This window comes from Crinia signifera, chromosome 6 (assembly GCF_055691185.1).
Source record: "Crinia signifera chromosome 6, ASM5569118v1, whole genome shotgun sequence".
Lineage (NCBI taxonomy): Eukaryota > Metazoa > Chordata > Amphibia > Anura > Myobatrachidae > Crinia > Crinia signifera.
The window spans coordinates 195,275,775-195,294,224 of record NC_139222.1 but is presented as its reverse complement, the minus strand read 5'-3'; the positions used below and the strand labels follow the sequence as shown (position 1 = coordinate 195,294,224).

The window sequence follows — 18,450 nt, the reverse complement described above, 5'->3', positions numbered from 1 at the left end:
TGTAGCTGCATATCGTGAAAAGCAGCAAAGATTGATGATCTGCGCAGATAGGCACGTGTAGATCTTGAATGTCCACCGAAGCTAAGAATTCTCCTGGTTCCATGCTTAGGATAACCGTCCTTAATGATTCCATTTTGAAATGATCCACCCATAAATGTAGGTTTAAGGACTTCAGATTCAGAATAGGTCTGAAAGACCCATCTGGTTTGGGAACCAAGAAGAGAATGGAAAAAACTTTCTTCCTTTCTTCCCGTGGTACCGGGATTACCACACCTTTTTCCAGAAGAGATGTCGCTGCCTCAAAAAGGCTTTCCACAAGCAAGCTTCCTTCGGTAAAGGTGTAGGCAGAAATCTCTTCAGAGGTGCTCCACTGAGATTTATTCTGTAGCCCTGGGAAAACACATCCTGAACCAACTGTCCTGAGTGGAGAGTACCCATGCGTCCCGGAACTGTAGTAGGCGACCCCCCACTCTGCTCCCAGAACAGAGAACCTCCAACCCATCATACGGAAGGCTTCTCCTCACCTTTGGAAGATTGTTTTTTTGCAAAGGTGCCAAAACGGGATCTTGGAGCCCTACCTTGAGTGGAGGGGAACTTGCCTCTAGTCGATTGTCCTCTGTTGGCTGTACCACTTCGAAAGGAGGGAAGAAAGGAGGAACGAAAAACCCCAAACAAAACTTGCATGTTTAGCCGCTGGGGTGGGGAGAAAGGTACTCTTTCTCCCTGTGGCTTGCTTACTTATAGACTCTAATTCAGATCCAAAAAGAAGCTCACCTTTAAACGCCAAAGCTTCCAAAGACTTCTTGGAGTCACGGTCAGCCTCCCATGCTTTTAGCCACAAAGCACTCCTGGCTGTTACAGAAGTGGTCAACGCCTTGGAGGCCATCTTGACACACTCTTTGTCAGCCTCACAAATGTACTTAGCTGCACACTTTAGCTACTCTGCTAAAACAAAAGCCTCTGTATCAGGTTGAAACTGAGAGCACAGGGAATAAGCCCAGTGAATCATAGCCTTGGACACCCAGGCCAAAGCAATGATTAGGCGTAGTGTAAATTCCACCCCTTCAAACACCGCTTTTAGGCAACCTTCCATTTTTTTGTCAACAGGGTCCTTAAAGCACCCACCCCCCCCCCCCCCTGGACAGGCAACACCGTAACTTTTGACAGTCCTGCCACCGGGGCGTCTACCAGTAGGACCTTTTCCCACAATTTAACCTGTTCCTTCGGCATAGGATACAAGTTTGCAAACTTCTTTGTTATCATAAGCTTTTTACCAGGGTTTTCATGCCCTCATCAGAGGGAAAAGTAACTGCAATCTGTGCTGTTTCTTGAACACCCCTAGGTGCTGTACTTTGTCCTCCTCTGCAAGATTTAATGTCTGCTTAACAGCTAAGATTAAATCTTCAATACCAGGAGTAGAAGCTTCAAACTCCTCTCTCTGGTCCCAAACCATGTCAGCACATTCACCCTCTTCATCAGAATCTAAATTAAGGAGAGGAGAGGTAGATAAAGGGTGCCTGGGAGGAAATGCCGCAGGGACCTTAGTAAATTGTTCCATGAAAGAATTCATTTTATAAACATTCTGGTCAGTATACTGCATGGCCTGCAGTAACGCTGGGTCCTCCTGGGAAGGGATAATGAAACCCCCTGAAGGTTGAGAGGAAGAAAATGGTCTAGGCGACCTAGTCAGCTCATCCCTTTGCCTATTTAACACTAGCACAAGTGCAGTCACTGATCTCCCAAGCGCAGCCGCCCACGCAGGCTCAGGTTGTTCAGACCTCTGGGCTTTTGGCACCACAAGGCACAGATTCACAAGCAGGACATAAATCCTCATGGTCCATCTGCTCAGATGTTAATTTGACCCCGCAAAACAAGGCAGCCGCCCCCTCCCCACTACAGCAGTGCTACACCTTTCTGTCATGATAAACGCACAGTGCACAATGTCAGGTGTTTGCACAGAATAATGTATCAGAGTACTTATCTGTCTGCTGTAATGGACCTCAGCGGTCACATGGGGAAGCGCTGCTCAGAGGAAACGGTAACTCTGCCTGTAGATGAAAAATTCTCCTTCCAGCTCCGCACAGTGTAGGAAAAAGAGCGCCAGACCAGAGTTGGGAAGAGACCAAGTCCCTGCTTCAGCGGGGATGGACGCTTCTTTGGCACCCTACCCCTTACAGCTGCTCCCAGAAAGTGTTTCCTCTCCCTTCCAGTGACTCCCCTCAGATAAGGAACTTGGAATCTTCCAGGAGACCCCCAAAAGAGGGAGTCAGAGAGCAGACAGCGTCTCTCAGCACACAGAGAGTTGAAAGGACGCGCTTCTGTCAGCCTCTGCTGCGCTTTCAGTGGAAAGAAACTTCTGCTAGAAGTTTCCCACTGTAAACCTGCACTAACTAAGGTGAATATTAATAAAAAAAAAACTAGCTACTCTCAAAACGGCTGCAAACCGCAGTCTTGTCAGCATAACACTTACTCCGGTGGGCGCCTAAAACGAAACTAAGGAATGCTGGGATGCAGAAGGGAGGAGCCTGCCTTTCAAAGATGTTAGCAAAGGTGCCTAGCTCCTGGCAGACCCTCCTACATCCCAAGGTCAAGCTGTGTCACCAGGATGGACGAAAGAGAAATATTAATGTTTCTATCAAATGCTAATTGGTGTGGGTGGCTTTAGCAAAGTTTAACTTTCCCTGCAACTCATAAATCCACTGAAGAAATCAAAACCAAGCATTGAAAGCTGCAATGACGTCACTACAGTCTGCAGGGAGTCCAGTAGGATATGATGGGAATTATGTAAGACTCTGGGCACAGCAACTCCGTACAAGAACATCATTAGATGATCAGAAATATGGAAGAAAAGCAGCTGGGAGACTTAGATCATTAAACGTTTTTAATAGTGGCATGGAAAAATGTGCTAGTAAAAGAAAACAGTGAATTGGTTTTCTTAGTTTCCCTTTTGTACTTCTCAAAATACAGTAGCAACATTTTCTTAAGTATCCGGACAGATTACATAGAACACACCTTAATACTGACACAATGGTTTACTTACATGTCCATGCAAGTCAGTATTTAGCAGCATCAGTGCACATGTTAATGTATGAACTCCATCTGAAAGATAAAAGGAATGGAATTCAGAGGAAGGACACTGCTTCTCCTGTCATTATTATTTATACAAAGAAAAATAAAAGGGACAAAGGTTTTTATACAATGTGACATAAAACACAAATCAGCAGAGGGGAGAGCAAGGAAAATGTACAATATTAAAAGGAAGGGAACAAGTAGTGCAAGGACAGATAATAAAGGGAACAATGGAGATGGGCGAAATCATATAATAAGCGACTGCAGGCATGAAAAGAATGCTAGAATATAAACTAAGAGGAGGAAGCAAAAGGAAGGCAAGAGGAATATAAAGAAGAAATGGTGTGAGAAAAAAACACCTGTAAAAACTGGACAAAGAAATAAATGTATGGCAGGTGGCCGTACACTGGGCTAGATACATACTCTGGGGAAGAGATGTACACCACCATGACACATTCCATACACCGTAGATACATTCACTGGGGAAAGTACATTAAGTACACCACCATGGGGCATTCTATACACCAGAGGATACATACACTGGGCTAGATACATACTCTGGGGAAGAGATGTACACCACCATGACACACTCCATACCCCGGGGATATATTCACTGGGGAAAGTACATTAAGTACACCACCATGGGGCATTCTATACACCAGAGGATACATACACTGGGCTAGATACATACTCTGGGGAAGAGATGTACACCACCATGACACACTCCATACACCGGGGATACATTCACTGGGGAAAGTACATTAAGTACACCACCATGGGGCATTCTATACACCAGAGGATACATACACTGGGGAGGCTACAGTAAGTACACCACCATGAGACATTCTATACACCAGGGATACATTCACTGGGGAAGCTACACCACTACAGGGCATTCCAAACACCAGGGATACATAAACTGGTGAAGCTACAGTAAGTACACCACATGAGACATTCTATACACCAGGGATACATAAACTGGTGAAGCTACAGTAAGTACACCACATGAGACATTCTATATACCAGGGATACATAAACTGGTGAAGCTACAGTAAGTACACCACATGAGACATTCTATATACCAGGGATACATAAACTGGTGAAGCTACAGTAAGTACACCACATGAGACATTCTATATACCAGGGATACATAAACTGGTGAAGCTACAGTAAGTACACCACATGAGACATTCTATATACCAGGGATACATAAACTGGTGAAGCTACAGTAAGTACACCACATGAGACCTTCTATACACCAGGGATACATAAACTGGTGAAGCTACAATAAGGACACCACATGAGACATTCTATACACCAGGGATACATACACTGGGGAAAGTACAGTAAGTACACCACCAGGGGGCATTCTATACACCAGGCATACATACACTGGCAAAACTACATTAAGTAAACCACCATGGGGCATTCTATACACCAGGGATACATACACTGGGAAAGCTCCAGTAAGTACACCACCATGGGACATTCTATACACCAGGGCACATTCCAAACAAAAGGGATACACACAGTAGGGAAGCTACAGTAAGTACATCACCATGGCACAATCTATACCCTGCAGATACATACACTGGGGAAGCTACAGTAAGTACATCCTCACTGCGCATTCCATAAACCGGGTATACATACACTGGGGAAGCTACAGTAAATACACCACCATGGGGCATTCTATACACCGGAGATACATACACTGGGGAAGCTACAGTAAGTACACCACCATGGGGCATTCTATACACCGGGGATACATACACACACTGGGGAAGTTACAAAAAGTACACAACCATGGTGCATTGTATACATTGGGGATACATACACTGGGAAAGCTATAAAAAAAATACAGCACCATGCCACATTCTATACGCCAGGAATACATACATACATACATACATACATACATACACTGTGGAAGCAAAGTACACCATGCTGGCACATTCTCTGAATATTGTTTAGCATTTTACTTCCATATAAATTGTACATTGGAAGCAGGGCTCTTGTATTTCTTTCTGGGGGAGACGAATCAAGCCTTACAAAATGAGATACAGTTGTCCAAAGCAGCAAATCCATTTTTGGCATTTAACATATTATGCTAGATAGTCAACTACGTTACTTTCTCTCTCTCCAAGGTTTGATACATCTCACCCTCAATGCCTCATTATGTATTTAACCAGTCTTATTTCTTTAATACGGTTTTGTGCAATGGAATGTGCTTGTGCTGCTCAAATAAAATTTAATTCATCAATCATCCTCGATTCCATAGTCAGAGAATTTGACATTTGCATCAACATACAAAATCACATTAGTGAGTATTAGTACTGTAAAGATGATCATTACTGCAAAGTGAGGATATTTGATGAAATATTTACAAGACCTGGCACTGCCAGTGGAAATTAGGAATAATTGTCAACTATGGAAAAACAAAGATATGATACTTATACTAAATATGAAGAACATGAAACATAAAAATGATAGAAAGTGCTAAAAAAAACAAGAAAATGGTTAAGAAGGGACGCTAATGAGGAAGATCACAATAAAGAGAGAGACAGTCATAATAAGGATGGCCAGAAGGTGAAAGGTTTGAAGAAAAGAGGTAAGGTGTGTCACATAGGGGTAAAATGATCAGTAACGCAAGTTGATAAATATAAAAAATACGTAGAATACATTAACTTTAATGCTACCCAGTACAGAAAGCAGCTATGTCTGCACTTTACAGTTCCATTATTTCAAAGTTTACATTTTATTACTGTAACAGAACAGTATTTTTTCCACAGTATCTGATAACGGGGCACAGAACGCGAGCAATAGAAAATATGCAGCATGTGAGGGTCTATTGTATTTCCCAATGACGCAGAATGGTAAAAGATTACAGAATGACTTGCTGACACCTGAACTTAAGCAAATGGGACATTTCCTTGTTATCTCATTTTGCTACTGTTCCAAGATAAAATATAGTTTATAGTGCTGATGCTGAATAACAAGCAATAGCTTCTGTTTACTTTTATAACAATAGTAGGGGCATTTGTAGATCTGTTTATAGCACAAGCAGATACATTTATTGTCATAAGAAAAAACTTCCAGCATGAGAACAAATAATATTAGGATTTCAGCACAAACTTGTTGTAGATAAGAGTAAACAATAAAAATAGGGTAAAATGGGAGTCTACTTTTGTTTCAACCCTGTACACATTATTATTTTCCCCATTTCCCATGTTTGCTGATACCTTCTACAGCACTAAGCTACAAATATCGATCACAACAGAGTTACATCTACATCTGGCTTCACAAGTCACACTGTCTATACTGTTTGATTAAGCTGTTCAATAACCACTATAACCCCTCTTTCCATGGTTAAATTTCTGAGCCTTAATGTGAAAGGCCTGAACTCACCTCAGAAAAGACGTTTAGCCTTAAAATACTTCGCAGATCAGAAAGCAGAAATAATTGCGGTCCAGGAAACCCATTTCCCCTTACACTCTCCCCCACAATTTCATGATCGGAATTACCCTGTGTCCTATATCTCCTCCGGTCCTTTTAAAAGAAACGGAGTGGCTATACTGTTTCATAAATCCTGCCCTTTTAAACTAGAAGGGAAATGGATAGATAATAATGGCAGATACTTAATATTAGTCGGTAAAATAGGTTCCCACACAATTACCTTAGTATCCCTCTATGCCCCAAACTCCAGACAACCCCGTTTTCTTAAAACTTTCTTTCAGAAATTACATGAGGTGAAAAGAGGTGCAGTTTTCGTCATGGGTGACTTTAACATCGCTCCTGACCCCTCCATGGATAAATCTTCCAAACCTGATAAATCCACTATTAACCTCTCTCGCTCTCTGGCCTCTTAGTTCGCACAACTGCTCGCTGAGTTTGACCTATACGATGCCTGGAGAGTTAGAAACCCTGGCTCCAGAGACTACACCTATTTCTCGGCAGTACATAAGTCCTACTCGAGAATTGACCTGCTACTCACTGATAAATAGTCATTACAATCAATCCCCATGGCCCAAATATTGCCCATAACTTGGTCAGATCATGCCCCCCTTATATGGTCTTGGCAGCACACCCCCAGTAATTCCCCCCTTAGACCTTGGAGATTGCAAGATTATATCTTGAAGGATGAAGAGGGGGTCTCTATACTGCGAGAGGCTCTAGCTGCTTACTTGGAACTTAATGACCCAGCTGACACATCTATCACCAATCACTGGTGCGCTCTTAAGGCGGTCATGAGAGGTGCCGCCATCCAGGCTGCAGCTAGAATCTCATGCAGGAATCGAGAGGTTCAATTAGCCTATGAACTAGAACTCTCAAAACTAGACTCTCAACATAAACAGGCCCCTAAAGACCCAGTAATATCTGCCACCCTAAACGCAGCTAAACAGAAACTTAACAACTTATACCTTACCAAAACCCAGAGAGCACTTTCAAAGCTACATCAGAAATTCTACACTTTGGGAAATAGAGCCAGTAAATTACTAGCAAGGAAATTGAGAGGCAAAAATGTGATAAACAGAATTAAAAAACTCTCGAACCCAGATGGCACTGCGGCCACTAACCCTAAAGACATCGCTAACTTATTTGCCTCCTATTATGAAAATCTCTACAACCTGAAAAAAGATCCATCCACACCCCAACCCTCCGTCCCTTTAATACGAGCCTTTCTAGACTCCATAACACTACCCTCGATAACCCCAACTGACTCTGCCACCCTCTGCTCCCCATGGACAACTGAAGAAATCCACAATGCCCTGTCATCGTTAAAGAAAGATAAAGCCCCAGGCCCCGATGGGTTTATAAACTTGTTCTATGTGGTCTTCCGGGAGACTCTCTCTCCCACACTCCTTAACCTCTATAACGCTATCTCTGAAAATCCCTTCCCTGCAGAAATGCTGGAGGCACAAATAGTAACAATACAGAAGCCAGGCAAGGACCCATCTCTTCCCCAAAACTATAGGCCTATAGCACTCCTGAACACCGACCTAAAGCTATACGCTAAACTCATAGCAACCAGATTGAACCCCCTCCTACCTAACTTGGTCGACCAAGACCAAGTGGGCTTCACACTAGGCCGGCAAGCTCCAGACAACACAAGAAAAGTGTTCTCCCTGTTAGAGGCTCGCTCTAGAACTCGAAGGCCTTTGCTGATGTTATACTTAGACGCAGAAAAGGCCTTCGACAGGATCCACTGGCAATATATGCATGAGGTCCTGGTAAAGTTCGGATTCTCAGGCACCTTCTTACAAAACATCCTTCGACTATACTCCAACTCCACGGCCCGTGTCTTCAGCAATGGATTTTTGTCCAAACCCTTTCCTATAACTAATGGTACCCGCCAGGGATGCCCATTATCTCCCCTTATTTTCGCGTTAGCAATAGAACCGCTAGCAGAGAAAATTAGACTATCCCCCACTATTGAGGGCATCCATATCGGCGCCCTACAGCATAAAATCTGCCTCTTTGCTGATGACGTTCTCCTATTTGTAACAAACCCTAACTCCTCTCTCCCAGCTGTCCACTCTATTCTCCAAGAATACTCTAATGTCTCATTTTACAAATTGAGCACCACAAAAACAGAGGCACTCCCTTTCGACATACAAGACTCCCTCCTCCTGTCCTTAAAGTTAAAATACAAATATGCCTGGCAAACCTCATCTCTCCAATACTTAGGAGTTAAAATCCCATTAAACCTCTCAGACGCGATCACACTCAATTACCTCCCCCTACTAGCCCAATTTCATACCCTAACTAAGCAATGGATGACATATACTATATCCTGGATGGGCCGCTTAGCTTCAACCAAAATGATGCTCCTTCCCAAAATTCTATACCTATTCCGAGCAATCCCACTCCTAGTCCCCCTTAATATACTGAACAAGTTCTACTCTGTTATATCCCGCTTCATCTGGAAAGGAAAAAAACCACGAATAGCCAGAGCTAGACTATATAGATCCAAAACTAAAGGGGGGCTCGCCTTCCCCTGCCTTGAACTATATCAGTTTGCTTCCTTACTGGACCAATTGAGGGATTGGCTGTCGCCAGCACCCATTAAACCGTGGGTAGACATAGAACAATCATTATGCTCAGCCTTTCCCCTATCGGATCTCATTTGGACTACAACAGACCCCACTCAGCTAGATCTACAAACACTATAGCTCATACCCTTCGTGTCTGGGATAAACTGATTAACACACTGGGCGATTTCTCTCTTCCTTCCTCTAAACTGTCCCTTTTGGCGGTCTCGAAGATAATTCCGGATCTGCCCATACATAACTGGATAGAATCAGGAATTTTACACATTGGTGAACTATTCGACTCCTCAGGCTTTCTCTCCTTCCAACAGTTACAGTCCCAGTATAATATCCCCACAAAAGATTTCTACAAATATTTGCGTATTAGACACTGGATACAGGCGCAGACTCATACCCCACAATCTATACCCCCGCCCCCTCCCCCATATATCCTCTCTAAATTAAATACCAAAGACCACAAGCATGGTATAACCTATTGGTACTCTACTCTCCTCTCCCCTCAAGAAGACACTAAACTCCTAATCCAAACCAGATGGGAAACTGATTTAAACATCTCTATGTCAGACGAGGAGTGGAACAACACCTTCCTCAACATATTCAAAATGTCTAAATGTATAAATCTGAAATGATGTTTAAACTGATACACGGCCTCTATCTCACCCCTGAGAGAGTCAACAAGATTTGGCCCGAATCCTCTAAATTCTGCTGGAGACAATGTGGATCGGTGGGTACACTGATACACATTTTCTGGTCCTGCCCTGTCCTCCAACAATTGTGGACGGAGATCCCCAGAAATTGTATTTTTGCACAGATTCCCCCTGGAGCTCCCGAGACATTTCACCTATGTAGTGAGACATATTCTCATAGCTGCCCGGGCGGCTATTGCACAATATTGGAAGAGACCAGACCCTCCCAGATTATCCAAGATCATAACAGCCATACAATATAGCTATGAAATGGAAACCGTAGGTTTTAAATACTCCATGTCTCCAAATTCACCCTTGACGAACTGGCTCCCATGGTCTGACCACTACGACTCTCTGACGAGACTACAACCTCCTTAATTGGAGTAGATTATTACAAGTAACCCAGTTTCTTATTCCTCAATTAGAACTGGTAACTGGAATGATTATCCTCCTATGATGGTATCGTGCTTCCCCTCCCCCCCCCCCTCTTCTTTATTTTTTCTCCTCTTCTCCCCCTCCCTCCTATCCGTTTTTATGTTACTCAAATGGTTGCTATCATTCAAGTTTGTATTTTATGTTGTGAAAACAGACATATACAATCTCTGTACTGATATCTATACATTTAACCAGTTTTGTCTGTATGCTTTGCAATCAGAAAATTTCTCAATAAAAACTACATTGTTAAAAAAAAATAGGGTAAAATGAAAAAGTGCTACGTCTCTATAAATGGCAATTGTTTGCTCACTATGGGGTTTATTCTAGTTCATTCTTTCTGACAAAATCCTTCTTAGATGGACAAAACCATGTGCACTGCAGGGGGGCAGATGTAACATGTGCAGAGAGAATTAGATTTGGGTGAGTTATTTTGTTTCTGTGCAGGGAAAATACTGACTGCATGATTTTACACTTCAATATAGATCTCACTTTGAAGAAAAACCCCACCCAAATCTAATTCTCTCTGCACAAGTTACATCTGCCCCACCCGCAGTGCACATGGTTTTGTCCATCTAAGAAGGATTTTGTCAGAAAGAATGGACTAGAATAACCCCCTATGTTTAGATGTAACCATGAAAGAAAATATTGATTAACAGATGCAAGTTTGGGACATTCAGTTGAAAATGTTGTGAATCTCAGAATACTGTACAATGCAATATGCAGGTGTTTTAATAAAAGGTGCCAATGGCCAGGGCCGGACTGGCCATCTGACACTTCTGGCAAATGCCAGAAGGGCTGATGGCCTTGTGGGCCGCAGATTTACAGGGCGTTGTGATTACATTTCACCGCCCGCTGCCCTGGCACAGACTCCACTCGAGTTGCAAGCTTGGCTTCCACCCGGCCAGATATCCCGACGCACCCCCACATGACTGGCGCATCCCACGCTGTAGCTGAAAGTCTGTCCCACCCCTCCACCAGCCGCCGCGGCGCGTGCTGGTAGAAGGAGGAGGCTGGACAGCAGTCAGTCGGGCGGGCGCCATCGCAGCGGCATCATTCATCTGGATCTAGTCTCCATCTGACACAGCCCAGGAGAGGACCCACTGCCTGCGCAGTTTGTAATTCGGACAGGGAAGATCCATCATCACCCATCCGGTCCAGAGGTGAAACTAGTGAGTGCACTACTCCTGCACTGGGTGCAGTCTGTGGGGAGTCTGGGGACAGTCAGTTAGTGGGTGGTGTGTAATGGAGCGAGTAGAGGAACATGGAGCATATCGCATATGTGCAGTGCAGCGGGATGAAGAGGGGGAATAGCAGGGTGTATATGGTAGAAGAGAATTTTAGGGTGAAAGTATTTGGGTGGAATAGGGTGTGTAGTGGGAATAGAGGGAGGTTTATGGGGTGTAAATGACTTGACTAAAACACATACATTGTGCATACTACACTTCTGACCCAGGTAGAGGCTCAGTGGCAGGAGGCAAAGCTGGAGTAATTTGACGATAGCCTTCCAGGGGATAAAATTTTGTTTGTGGTATCATCTGCTAGGGGGCGCCCAAAAAAATCTTGCCTAGGGCATCAAATTGGGTAAGGCCGGCTCTGATGAGGCCACGTCCCCTTTTCGCTGCGCAGCTTTGCTGCGCAAGAGTCCCGCCTGCTGCAGGTGGGCCTGTGTGCTCAAAATGCCAATAGACTATGCAGATATGGACACAGATCGCACCACTAAATAATAATAATTATAATTTTTTTTATATAGCGCTCTTTTGATAAAATACATCAAGGTGCTAAACAGATAGAATGAACATAATGGCGTACAGGAACAATGAAGTGCAGAAAAGCTTTTCATGAACTACAGAGAGCATGGAGAAACTTAAGGGAATTACGGAAACGCTTGAGTAAACAGGAAAGTCTTAAATTCTTAAGTCTTAAATCTGTTTCTAAGTGGAATTCTAGAGTGAATTACGGGACATTCTAGGTGCTGCTAAAGTCCTTCATCTACAGATCGCAGTACTCGTGTGGGAAAATATGGAATCAGAAGCAGATTCGGGTACCTTGTGCCTCGGTCATGTAGAGCTTTGAAACTCAGTAAGGTAATCTTGAAGCTGATTCACCATCTTATAGGTAGCCAGTGGAGGGAGTACAGAATGTGTGTTATGCGGATAGAACGGGGCTGGTTGGTTAACAGCCTGGCGGCTGTGTTTTGCACCAGCTGTAATTGGTGCAATTCTTCTGCCGGGAGACCAAGGTAGAGGGCATTGCAATAGTCTAATCATGCAAATACAAATGCATATATGACTTTTGGGAGATCTTCAGAGTGAATAAAGTGTTCGATTCTGGCTATGTACCTCAGATGAAAGAATGAGGATTTTATTGTGGCTGATATCTGATGTTTAAGTGTCAAGCCACCATCCTGAACAACGTCAAGATTCCGCACATTATCAGAGTTCTGTAATTCTGTACCCCCAAGTGTCAGTCCATTTGAGTGGCTATGCAACAGCAGGGGATTGTCACATGCACGTGGAGTTCTCATCCTTGGCCCCAGAAGAAGAGACGCTCCAGCGGCGGTGAACCCAGCGGCTGTTGTGGTGGCGATGATGATGGACTGTGCCCAGCAACAGGGAGAAATGAAATCTGCCAAACGAAGTCCCCTGACGGGGGGAGCAATCCAACCAGCGGGTCCCAGCCGCAGTTACAACCCCCCTTCAGAAGACAGAGGAATCCCCCGCTGGCCCAGAAACCCACGACCGTGACCCCAGTGGGGAACATCCCAGCCTGCAGGATCCCCTGGGCAAAAAACAGCAGTGGCCCTCACGGGGAGAACTCCCAGAGGATGAGGGTAAGGATCTTGCCTCGGGTGGCAGCGGTGATGGGCCAAGCACAGGCCCAACTTCGGCCCCTGTCCTGATCTTTCTCCCCTCATTCTAGCCCACCCCACAGCTGAGGCCCCAGCCATGGTCCCCGGACATGCTGGCCACCCCTCAGCCTAGGAGATCGGGACACAGCCATGAGGTCTGTGAGGCCTGCTGCTACCTGGAAGTAGCTATGACCAAGATGGCGCCGCTGATGGCTGCCTAAGAGCTGTGCAGCTCAGCCAAATATATAACTTATATCTGTACTGTTTTACTTGTCTACCTATCTGACTGGTGCAATCACCAAGTGGCTCCACTGAATGGCTGCCCGGGTGCTGTACAGCTCAGTAAATATATATTCCCCATGTTCGTGTCCCCCATCATGATACATCTAGTGGATATCTGTAAATGTTATATATATCTGTATGTGTCCTATATCTGTACTGTTTTACTTGTCTACCTATCTGGCTGGTGCAATCACCAAGTGGCGCCACTGAATGGCTGTCTGGGTGCTGTTCAGCTTAGTAAATATATGTTCCCCATGTCCGTGTCCCTCATCAGGATACATCTAGTGCATATCTGTAAATGTGATATATATCTGTATGGTCACTGTTTAATTGTTCCCACCCTGGCTGTTGCACAGCAATCCAAATCTAATTCCTAGTATACTGTATACAAGTATACCAGGCCAATAAATCAGATTCTGATCAAAACTATCTCCTAAGAAGTTAAAGTTTAGCACCAGGGCCGTAACTAGGTGTGTGCTATCGGTGCCTTGACCACAAATTAGCTGCACTGGGAGGGGAGGCTGCTGCAGTAGAGGCTGGTGCCGAGAAACAGCTGGGAAGAAGCAGAGTAGAGCGGGAGATTTCAAAAGACCTACTAAAATCAAAGGGTGGCCGCTGACTGGCTGAAAGAGCTGTCTGTCACAGCTCTCAGCCAATCAGCATCTACCTATTGATTTCAATGGGACCGACATGCTTTAAGAGAGGATGTAGGGCTTTGTGCAGCGTCCTCCATCTGGTCCCCCATCCTCTCTGCCAGCAGTAGCGCAATCAAGTCTCAGCACTAGAGGACTCTAACACACATGTGCACATCTCCAAACATACGCAGTGCTGCTGCCATCACTGCGGGACTCCTGAGGGGTTCAAAAGTTACAATAATGGAGCGAAGATAAATGAGCAAATATTATGGTAAGAGCCCGTGCTGCTTTAAGAACAGACTTTGGAGAACAGTTACTGCATATCTGAGCATTTTTCATGCAAGGCTGCATTCAGTTAACATAACAAATCATTATCTGCTCGGCAATACTCTGCTTTGAGCGGAAACACATTTTTATACTACGATGGGTCTATATGCTCTGAATCTATAACATAAAATGAACAGCAGCAGCAATCATCAAATACTAATTAATATACAAAAATTTGTTAAAACATAAGTGGCAAACTTGCATGCAAACGGCTCTCCGATTCTCTGGGGGCTACGGTCACTACGTCTACAAGCAGATGGTCGACATGCAGGAAGGTCAACAGGGTCATTAGGTCAACACAATCATTAGGTCGATATGGGGAAGGTCGACAGTCAACAGGTCGACATGGGGTTTTCACTTTTTTTGAGCCGACATGTGCCGACAGGCGGTATTTCATGCCCTACCATCCACTAGGGTGTGGTGGGAGATTAAAATAGTGTGCATGGCGAGCACAGTGAGCTATGCGAGGGGACGCGGTGCTAGGTTTCAGTATCCATGTTCAGGCGCAGAGTCTGTAGGCAGGTATTCGCATATTTTAAAAATTGCAATATAAATTGCAAGCACAATCGCAGCTGCGAATGCAAAAGCTACAGATGAGGCCCTATGTATACAGTGAAATGTTCTCCCACAAACATTGCTAAGAAAGCACAATTACAGTAGTTGTATTGAAGTCAGAAATTAAACGTAAGACAGATACATTTATTTAAAAATTAAACCCGTTAAGACAAAAATATTTTAAATTGGAACAATTTCCCATTTTACAAAACATTCACATGCCTAAAGTACAGTATACTAAAGAGCAAATATGCATCTGTAGCAAAGTATTCTGTACTGTATACCAGGGCCGTCTTAACCATCTAGTGGGCCCCTGGGCAAAATATTTTTTAGGGCCCCCTCTCCTCCTCACAACACCTCTCCACCCACCTATGTGCAGCAGCATCAGGGGGCACTGGGGGCTTGAAGTAGCTACCTGGGCAGCATGTGGCGGGGATCCAGGCACAACTGTCAGCGGACGTCCAGGCAGAGGCAGTGGTGACCCAGCAGTGATCCAGGCAGTGAGAGAGCTGGGAGCTTGATTTAGCTATCCAAGCGGCATGTGGTGGGGATCCAGGCAGCCACTGTCAGCGGACATCCAGGCAGCTCGCTCAGACCTTGATGTACAGTAGCGCTATTTGCCACCGGGCGGGAAGCGCTGCAGATTTTGAAAAGACTGCCTGGACACTAATTGGCTGAGCATCCGGCCAATCAGCGTCCGGACAGACTTTTCAAAATTAACAGCGCTTCCCACTCAGCAAATAGCGCTACATCAAGGTCTGAGTAGCCGCTGCCTGGACAGCCACTGACAGCTGCTGCCTGGATCCCAGACACACGCTGCCCTTATTGCTACGTAAAGCCCATGCTGCCTGGATCACCGCTGAGTCGCCGCTGACAGCTGCTGCCTAAATCCCCGACATAAGCCACCCGGATTGCTACATCAAGCCCCCCACTGCCTGGATCACTGCTGAGTCGCCGCTGACAGCTGCTGCCCAGATCCCCGACACAACCCACCCAGATTGCTACATCAAGCCCCCCGCTGCCTGGATCACCGCCGCTGTTGCGTCACCTCTGACAGTCGCTGCCTGGTTTCCCATCACCCGCCGCCATTCCCCAGGACAGTGCTGTCTTCCCCATTGGGGTGGGCCCCTACAACCCTTGGGCCCCTGGGCAACTGCCCATTAAGCCCAATGGGAAAGACGGCCCTGCTGTATACTGTATATGGTCAGTGCATTCACTTGTCCCTTTGAGTACCAAGTGCATTTGTCAAAATAGATGTGAAAATTGCCAAGCAAACATTTGTATTCATCATAATGACCTGTAATGTTTAGCTTATATAGGAAATATAAATTTTTGTACGCAATTTTTTTTATTTGAATTTATATAACAAATGTGAGTGACGCTGGTATTTTTAGTGGATATTTTGCATGTCTCTCACAGAGATCTTGGCATTCAAAAAAGGGTTAATAATAAATGGTTTTAAGGATGATAGGACGTCATTCAGTAGTGGCGGAAAATCTTGCTGCGGGCTACAAGATGTCAATGTGGCAGATAATAGGGGGATTGTGCTAATAGGCCCAATGTCAGTCCCATATTTTGCTTCAGCTCAAAGGATCAAAACAATTTGGTCATCCATGGGGCAAAGCCTCTGTATGGGCAGCCTAAGTACATATTTTAAAGGAATACCTTGATGTGTCACAGTATCACTGCAAGTAGGTCAGACTTCTTGTGTTAAATAACAAGATCACCCTAGAAATTGTACTATCAAATGCCTGGGGATCCTGTGCTGGGATTGCAGACTTCATGATACAGTATGCGGTTATATTTTCCTAAGCATACAAAGTGTGGAGTATACTGACCTTCAGATGTTACGCTGTTGGTGTTGCACTGGTGGTATCGCTGCGAGAAATGGGCCAATATTCGCTCTCTCTCTTGTGTTTCACCCATGAGAGCAAGCTCTTTCAGAAACATTCTATGATGAAAAAAAACCTACATTCAATTTATTTTATACCCACAGTATGCATTACAATTCCAAACATTTATAAAAAAGGGCACATACTGTATTTCCATATCCTGGTGTAACACTTTAAAAATTGCCACATCTCTCACAATATAATAAATGTGTCCTCAACAAAAACAGCTCATTATGCAGTCCAGAGCCACAAAAACAAATTGTGTGAATTTTAGAAGCCCACAATCATATTATTTATGGTTATGAGGAACGCAAGTAAAGAATAAGCACACTCTGCATGACAGTCTAGTGCAGTAGTTCTCATACTAGGTCATCAGGACCCCAAACAGTACCATACCTCACAACTGTCCTGCTTTTTGGGGGAACGTCACGTTTTTTTGGGACATTCCCACATCCCGCCCGGGCCGGAAGTGTCCCGCGGTGGTGGTGGTGGGGCAGTTGGGAGCCCCCCTGTTCCCTGGGCATCTCCCAGCACTGGCTTTTCCATTGCAGCAAACGTATCCTGGGCCGCAATGACCTGGGATACCCATTTACACTGCACAGCGTGCCAGGTTATACTCGTGTTCAACCCTGCTTGTTACCCGGTTAGAAATTCCAATCTCTCGACCCGGACGTTTCAAATTAGTTTATTTACACCGACTGTAAAACCGGGTTCTTGCGTTCTCCTGTGCCAAAACCCGGGTTATTCAGGCTGGTGTAAAAGGGTTATTAGCAAATTTCCCCAAATATATCTTGGTATGCAAACATAAGGAAAAGAAGCTGAACATCATGTACCAAGATGAAATTAGTTAGGGTTTTGTCTTACAAGCACTGAACACAAGAGAACACTTTTGGCAGTATGGAGAAATATGTTTTGTGTTAGGTTAAGGTGCGATTCATCGAATTAAAGGAAAAATCTCTTTACTCAGAAAGCCCCTAAATATTACAGAAATACTGTATATCCCATATGAACCAGTATACAATTTACAGTATATGACAATGTGTGATGTGCTTATGATATAGCAAAGGCAATTTTAATTCATATCTACCTGTATGCTCTGGTTAAGGAGCCTAAATATCAGCATTACTGAAAAAACAGCCAGCAATGTGTGGACTGGAGAGACCCTTTACATAAATATTCATTAGGATTATTGAAATATTTATACAAAAGTATGTTTCATCTTCAAATAAATACGATTGGTGAATTTGGAAATAATGCTAAATAATTCATAATAAAGAACTACACAGATCTGAAATTGAGGTCATTTGCTGCAGGTGGATTATAGGGCCCATGCGCACCAAATCCCCTAAAAACTGCATTAAATCTGCATTTTCTCCACTCCTTATTCATCAACTCTTTATTATGTGCCTAAGGAATTGCAGTATATAACAGTAATCCATCAGTGATCAGATCTTCACATTATAAATTTGTCCATTTTAATAGTAAAATACTAGAACAGTATCTAGTGGCAACAGTCGCAAGCGTCAAAAGTGATAAAATGGAGAGTGATAAACAGCCAGCCAATCAGCTCCTGTCTGACGTTTTTCAAACACAGTCTGTGACATGGCAGGTAGGAGCTGATTGGCTGGCTTTTTATCACTCTCCAATTTATCACTTTTGAAGCTTAGAGAATCT

The 18,450-nt window shown here is 44.2% G+C and overlaps 1 protein-coding gene across 5 annotated transcripts in view; it reads right to left on the bottom strand.

The window, feature by feature from the left end:
• Positions 1 to 18,450, bottom strand: part of PSD (pleckstrin and Sec7 domain containing) — a 325,459-nt gene that overhangs the window by 159,774 nt on the left and 147,235 nt on the right. For all 5 annotated transcript variants that reach the window (XM_083148518.1, XM_083148517.1, XM_083148521.1 and 2 more), the window contains 2 exons: positions 16,723 to 16,835; positions 3,041 to 3,099 (listed from right to left, as the gene is read on the bottom strand). In XM_083148518.1, coding sequence (XP_083004644.1) covers positions 3,041 to 3,099; positions 16,723 to 16,835 — 172 coding nt within the window. The remainder of the gene's footprint in view (positions 1 to 3,040; positions 3,100 to 16,722; positions 16,836 to 18,450) is intronic.